Genomic DNA, 7,741 nt, shown 5'->3' with positions numbered 1-7,741 from the left:
GACATTTCAGAGATGACCACAAGACTACTCAGAGCCCTAGGTATCAGAGTAGCCCACAAACCGACAACCACCCTATGACAGCTACTGACGAACATAAAGGATCCCATACCCAAAACCAGCAAAACTGGGGTAATATACAAAATACCATGCAAGGACTGTCAGAAACATTACATAGGCTAAACCAGAAGAAAATTGACTATATGGATACATGAACACCAACTAGCCACCAAAAGAAACAACCAATTCTCACTTGTCTCACTACACATGGACAAAGAGGGACATGAATTCGACTGGGATAACACATCCATAATCACACAAACCAAACAGAGACATGCCAGGGAGTTCCTGGAGGCCTGGTATTCCAACCAGAACTCCATCAACCAACACATTGAATTAGACCCTGGGTACAAACCACTGAGAAACAGAACCGGAAGTAATGCTAACCACCCCAGCAAACTGAGGCATATAAATAACAAGTGGGACAGAACACCAATGCTTCACCAGAGGCGTACTGATGATGTTACCTAGCAGGGTGAGGAAACGTTTGCAACCAAACCCATCGGCTCGGTGAGCATGTCTACAACCTCATCCACAACCCGAGCTACAAATCTTCTCGAAAACTAACATACTGCTGGGGAGATTTGCTAGAGCTGCTCGGAAAGATTTAAACTAGCAAGTGGGGGATGTTGGCACCCAGACAGACAGTGAGAAAAGGGGCCAGTCTGAGGCTGGTGCAGTTGAGAAAAGGAGCAAGTCAAACAGTCAAGGCAGGCAGGAACAAAGCAGAGAACGAGGTAGGACTGATAAATTAAACTGCATTTATTTCAACGCAAGAGGCCTCATAGGTAAGACAGATGAACACAAGGCATGGATGGGAATACGGGACTGGGATACCATAGCGATCACAGTGATGTGGCTCAGGACAGACAGGACTGGCAGCTTAATGTTCCAGGGTATAGGTGCCATAGAAATGATAGAAAAGGGGGACAACAGAGGAGGGGGAAGCAGCATTTTTGATGAGAGTCAACATTATGGGTGTACTTCGGGAAGATATTCCAGGGAGTATGTCCAGTGGAGTTATTTGGGTGGAACTGAGTAATAAGAAAGGGAGGATCATCTCATTGGGATTGTACTATAGACCTCCTGATAGTCTGCAGGAAATTAAAAAGTAAATTTGGAAGGAGATCTCAGTTATCTGTAAGAATAATAGGGTGGTAATGGTAGAGGATTTTAACTTTGCAAACATAGACTGGGACTGCCAAAGTGTTAGGGAATTGAATGGAGAGGAATTTGTTAAGTGTGTACAAGAACATTTTCTTATTCAGTATGTGGATGTACCAACTAGAGAAGGCGCAAACTTGACATCCTCTTGGGAAATAAGGCAGGGCAGGTGACTGAGGTGTCAGTTGGGGAGCATTTTAGGGGAAGTGATCATAATTCTATTAGTTTTTAAAATGGTCATGGAAAAGGATAGACCTGATCTAAAAGTTAAATTTCTAAATTAGTGGAAGGCCAATTTTGATGGTATTAGGCAAGAACTTTCAAAAGTTGATTGGGGGCGGATATTCTCAGGTAAAGGGATGGCTGGAAAGTGGGAAGCCTTCAAAAATGAGATAATGAGAGACCAGAGACAGTATGTTCCTGTTAGGGTGGAGGGCAAGGCTGGATGACTAGAGACATTGAGGTTCTGGTCAAGAAAAAGAAGGAAGCATATGTCAATCCCTAGAGAAGGATAAGGGGAGTAGGAGTGTACTTAAGAGGGAAATCAGGAGGACAAAAAGGGGACATGAGATAGCTTTGGCAAATAGGGTTAAGAAGAATCTAAAGGGTTTCTGCAAATACGTTAAGGACAAAAGAGTAACAAGGGAGAGAATAGGGCCCCTTAATGATCAGCAAGGCTGCTTATGTGTGGAACCGAAGGAGATGGATGAGATGCTAAACAAGTGTTTACTGTGAAGGATATGGAAGCTAGAGAACTTGGGGAAATAAATAGTGATATCTTGAAAAGTGACCATATTGACATAGGTGGAGGTGCTGGACATCTTAAAAATGCATAAAGGTGGATAAATCCCCAGTGAGCCTGGCATCAGTCATAAGGAAATTCCAGGGAACTATAGACCAGTGAGCCTGGCATCGGCGGTGGGCAAGTTGTTGGAGGGGATTCTGAGGGACAGAATTTACATTTATTTGGAAAAGCAAGGACTGATTAGGGATAGTCAACATGGCTTTGTGTGTGGGAAATCGTGTCTCACTAACTTGATTGTGTTTTTTGAAGAAGCGATGACAAGGATTGATGAAGGTAGAGCAGTGGACATTATCTACATGGACTTTAATGAGGCATTCAACAAGGTTCTGCATGGTAGACTGGTTAGCAAGATTAGATCACATGGAATACAGGGAGAACCAGCCATTTAGATGCAAGATAACAAGGTGTAGAGCTGGATGAACACAGCAGGCCAACCAGCATCGTAGGAGCAGGAAGGCTGACGTTTCGGGCCTAGACCCTTCTTCAGAAATGGGGGAGGGGAAGGGGGTTCTGAAATAAATAGGGAGAGAGGGGGAGGTGGATAGAAGATGGATAGAGGAGAGGAGACAGATAGACAGCAATGTGGTTGACTCTTAACTGCCCTCTGGGCAATAAATGCTGGTCCAGCCAGTGACAACCTCATCCCATCAATGAATAAAGGAAAAGAAAGCTTCAAGTGAGGCTTACTTTGACTGGAGAATTGTGTGCTTTCACGATAAGTTGTTTAGAGTTTGATCAGTAGTACCACAGAGAACGAGCCTGAGGCCCACGTACCAAGACTACAGACCCCGAAGGGGAGAATGAGTACCTCAGCTGAGAGGACATTCACCTCCGGAACCTTTCGCCTAGGTTGCAGTCGGTAACATGAGGCGGACGGACGCGATTAACTATCGCCTCTGTCGGCTGTAGTTTCTGGGTGCTGCAGGCTTTCTCTTCCCCGGAGTGGTTTCCGGGTGCTGCAGGCTTTCTCTTCCCCGGGTTGGGGATAGAGGGGGCCGGTGACCAGGGAGGAAACGGGGAGTAGCAGCAGCAATGGCGACCCGCAGTCTGACCGATGCCTATGTGCTGATGCGGAACCGAGCGGCCCAGAGCCGGCAGCTGCTGGCCGAGCAAGTGAGTACAAAGCCGGGACAGGCTCTGGCCTTGGCCCTGGGCCGGGGCGGCGGCGGCAGCAGCAGCGGCGCTGCGGTGAGTCTAAGTCCCTGTGTTAGTGTGTGAGCCGGGAGAGGGGAGCAGCAAGCTGGGCGGGCAGCCAGGCCTGGCACCGACACTGGGCAATATGACCCATTGAGACAGAGTCTAACCATAATCCTCCAAATCGGAATGTAGGTGTATAGCATTGTATTGGAATATACAGCTATAGAATATTCTATATAACTAGTACATGCTATATATTATAAAATGTATATGTTATTATACAGAATATCATTACAAAGGATCGGGAGTAGGCCATTCGGTGCCTTCAACTGTTGGAACAGTCACAGAGACAGGGGCCAGTTCATTTCATAAGCAACTCACTCAGTCCTGTTTCTTCTTAGCCCAACATTTTCCTTTCTCTGTCACTCTCAGTCACTCTCTCAATCAATCTCTCTTTCCAGATGATCATCTAATTCCCTTCATATAGTCAGGATTGCTTCTGTCTCCACCACAATCTCAACTGGCATCTTCCAGATCCTAACCACCTGTTCCTGAAGAGTTTTTTCCTCCTGTCACCTGTGATTTCTGTTGTCATTCACCTAAAATCAGTGTCCGCTGGCTCTCCCTCTTCCTGCCAATCGGAACAGATTTTCCCATCTGCTGTGTCCATACCCTTTGTGTTTTTGAACCCTTCATGATTTTGAACCACATCTCTCAATATTCTCTTCAAGGAAAACAGTGTCAGTTTCTCCAACTTACCCACATCTCTGCTATCATGCTCTTAAATTTTTTCTGCACATTCCACGTAAAGTGCAATGCCCAATGTTGTAGACAATATTCGAGTTGAGGTTGATCCTAAGTTGTTATAAAGGTCCACTGTAGCATCCTTGCTTTTAGACTCAATGCTTTCACTTATAAAACTTAAGGTTCTGTTTGCTTTATTTCACCACATCCCACCTGCAGTGATTCATCCATATAAACCCCAGATTCCACACCACATCTTGAATTGTATACTTTTTGTTATACTTCCCCTTGTTTTTACTCATACTAGATGTATTTCTCTTTTTTGCATTAAATATCATTTGCTGTGTGTCGGTGTATTTCACCAATCATGTCCTCTTGATTTATTCTGCTCACAATTCATTGTACTCCTGCATTTTGTTATTTGGCACCCCTACTTTGTCCAGTCTAGAAAACAACTGTTCCCCACAACTATTTCCTGTCATGAAGCCAACTTTGTGCACATGCTGTCACTGACCCTTTTACTTTGACTTTGCTACTAAACTTGGACTATAGCATTTTTACAAAGGTGAGTTAAGTAGCAGACGGAGAATGCTTATGAAAACATAGTCATAGTGTCACATCAACGTTGTATTGTCCTGTATTCTCCAATCTCTTCTGTTTACTCTGAACCTTCAACCTGGTTCTCGGTTGTATTATCCATATGACGCACAATATGCATGGTGGCTCGGCGGTTAGCACTGCTGCCTCAGTGCGAGGGACCCGGGTTCAATTCCACCCTCGGGTAACTGTCTGTGTGGAGTTTGCACGTTCTCCCTGTGTCTGCGTGGGTTTCCTCCGGGTGCTCAGGTTTCCTGCCACAGTCCAAAGATGTGCAGGTTAGGTGGATTGGCCATGCTAAATTTCCCACAATGTTCAGGGGTGTGTAGATTAGGTGGGTTATAGGGAAATGGGTCTGGGTGGGTTGCTCTGAAGGTTGTGGACTTGTTGGGCTGAAGGGCCTGTTTCCACACTAGGGATTCTGTGATTTCTATGATATATTTTATTCATTCATGGGTATTGCCTGCATTTAGTGTTAATTCCTAATTTCTTGAGGATAGTTGAGAGTCAGTTATCTTGCTAAGGACGTTAGTGAACCAGATGGTTTATTTTGCAACTATCAATGTGGTCACAGATTATGTACTCCTGGCTAATGTAGTTCATCAATATTAATCAACAGATAATCAACATTATCTGGATATCATTAGGCTAGCTTTTGTTCCAGAATTTTATTGATTTCAAATCATACCATCTAGCATGGTGGGATTCAAACTCATGTCCCTAGATTGTTAGCCTGTGTTCTGTTTTTCAGTCTGCTGACTTGACCATGACACCACATACCCTCTTACTGTTTCATCTTACTAGTTATTTATTTTTTATCATCTGGGAACTCTGACTTTATTTCTGCTACCTTATCCCCTTGTGGAAATGGACTGTGACTGTACCTATACCATCTCCTCTTCACATTGTTACACTGTTTTGTATGTCAGTCTTTTTGATTTAGGTTCATTTTCACTCCATTGAAGATGTTCCTGTTCCAATTAATTATTGTTCCACTGAATTGTTCCCTGTCTTTCTCCATAGATAAAGTAAATCTTGTGATACTACAGCCATGTCTCATAAGCATTCTCCTCCTGGCACTTGTACCATCTCATTCCCTAGATCCAGATCAAGCATTTGAGTACTTGGCGTGACACTTATGACAGTTCACATGCTCATCCACATTCTTTGTAATGTTTGTGATGTTTCCCATCTTGCCCAGGGTGAACTATTTCAGATTCTCACCATCTTCCGGGTGAAAAAAAATTCCTTAAATTTCCTCTAAACATCCTGCCTGTCACCTTACAAATATGCCCCCTTGTTTATATATATATATATATATATATATATATATATATATATACAGCTTTGATTGGGGCTTTTATTTTGAAAGCACATGTTTAGTGGTTTAATTCTGCTTTAACAATGGTGTAACTAATAACTTATGAAAATTTGAGCAAAGTTGCATTTCCCTTCCATGGACCCTATAATTTGTAGAAGTGGCAGAGTGCTTTTTCGCTCGAGTCCATACACGCGCGCACACTATAAGGTAAAGGCGATTTACTGTGCAAGGTGATTTGCAAGTAACTACACTTGCTGGGAGTAGGTAACATATTAGGAGCAGGAGCAGGAGCAGGACATAGAGGTCCTTATACCTGACCCACCATTACATAAAATCATGGCTGTTCTGCCCCAGGCCTCAACTCCTCTTTCACGCCAGCTCCTCATAGCCCTCAACTCCTCTATTCCAAAATTTATCTGCCTCCCTTTTAAATACTTTGTGTTCTAGTTTCCACAACTCTTCACTGCTCTTCAGGAAAATAAATTTATTTGCACCTCCGTTTTAAACAAGCGTCCCTTACTCTGCAGCTATGTCCCTTAGTTCAAAATTCCTCCACATTTATGTTTCAATTCATTATTTGGGACTTCAGTAAATAGATTCCGAGTTAACATCATAATGATATCCCAGACCCAAGTTTTTTGAAAAATTATATCAAACAGTAAATTAAGATTTTTGGCCTCCTATTTTGTAGTGTTAGGGAGAGTTGGTTGAGAGTTGAAACTATCCATGTGTGTAGTGTGATGATACTATGGCTTTGAGAGGTGTATTTTGTCCTGGTTTTCTTTAATGAAGAAAGGTTGAGACAGTGGTAGCGAGCAGTCTGCTCAAAGCCATTAAAGTAAACAGCTTGTGATATCTTGTTTTTTTTTTATATAAGTTGGAACAGTAGAAGGAGCCTGAATGGGTGGGGTCAAGCTTGTACTGAACTAGATTTTTCTTTAGTTTTAGCCTTAAGTAGCAGTTGCTGGGATCTTGAAGCTGGATGTGGAAGCTGTTTTTCCCCTCTCTCTCATAGGTAAAAGCTGAGGTTCTCTTCCTGCTGCTGGACTTGCATGTGAGAGAGTCTATTTTACTGAATTTGCCTTTGCCAAGGATGTGTTTATGGGATGTTACTATATTGGAACAATTACTGTTTAGCAGTTGAACAAACTATCATTCTGTTAAGTTTTCCAATAGAGTTGTTGTTCCAATTTTTTCTTTTGTATTTTAACTATAGTGTAACTAAAAACCAGAAAAAGCCAGAAGTCACATGACACCAGCTTATAGTCCAACAGGTTTATTTGAAATCACAAGCTTTTGAACTGTAGCCCCTTCGTCAGGTGATTTGTGCAGTTCTGGAATCCACATTTTAGAAGGGATGTGATAGCACGGGAGAGGGTATAGAGGAGACTTAACAGGATTTTTTGGGCTAGAGAGCCTCAGTTATGAAGAAAGATTGGACAGATGAGTTTGTTTACTTTAGAGCAGAGGAGACTGAAGGGGGAAGTGTTTGAGATGCATAAAATTATGAGGCGCAGATAGGAAGGAATTTTTCCCTTTGGCGGAGGGATCAATGACCAAGGGGGCATAGACTTAAGGTAAAGAACAGGAGGTTTAGAAGAGATGTGGGGAAACATTTTTTTTCAAACAGAGAATGGTAGGAATCTGGAACACACTGCCTGTAGGGGTGGCAGAGGCAGAAATCCTCATAACGTTGAATAAGTATTTAGCTGTGCACTTGTAATGCCAAGGCAAACATAGCTATGGGCCAAGTGCTGGAAAATGGGATTAGAATAGTTAGGTACGAGACAGTGTAGAGCTGGAGGAACACAGCAGGCCAGGCAGCATCAGAGGAGCAGGAAAGTTGTTGTTTCAGGTCGGGACCCTTCTGCCGAAACGTCAACCCTGTGGTATGCCACTGAACACCAGTCACACAA

The 7,741-nt window shown here is 43.1% G+C and overlaps 1 protein-coding gene across 3 annotated transcripts in view; it reads left to right on the top strand.

The window, feature by feature from the left end:
- Nucleotides 1-2,965: 2,965 nt before the first annotated feature.
- The window catches only part of stx16 (syntaxin 16), a 45,309-nt gene continuing 40,533 nt past the window's right edge, over nucleotides 2,966-7,741 (top strand). Inside the window, exon 1 of one of the 3 annotated variants that reach the window (XM_020522370.2) lies at nucleotides 2,966-3,139. In XM_020522370.2, the coding sequence (XP_020377959.1) occupies nucleotides 3,059-3,139 (81 nt within the window). In that variant the 5' untranslated portion in view covers nucleotides 2,966-3,058. Of the gene's footprint in view, nucleotides 3,215-7,741 lie in introns of all 3 variants that reach the window. The other 2 variants (XM_020522369.2, XM_048608640.1) reach the window with 2 other exon arrangements.

The sequence above is a fragment of the Rhincodon typus genome, chromosome 19 (genome assembly GCF_021869965.1).
Source record: "Rhincodon typus isolate 14 chromosome 19, sRhiTyp1.1, whole genome shotgun sequence".
In the NCBI taxonomy this organism is placed as follows: domain Eukaryota; kingdom Metazoa; phylum Chordata; class Chondrichthyes; order Orectolobiformes; family Rhincodontidae; genus Rhincodon; species Rhincodon typus.
The sequence above is the reverse complement of the archived record's forward strand: the minus strand, read 5'-3'. Positions and strand labels throughout refer to the sequence as shown.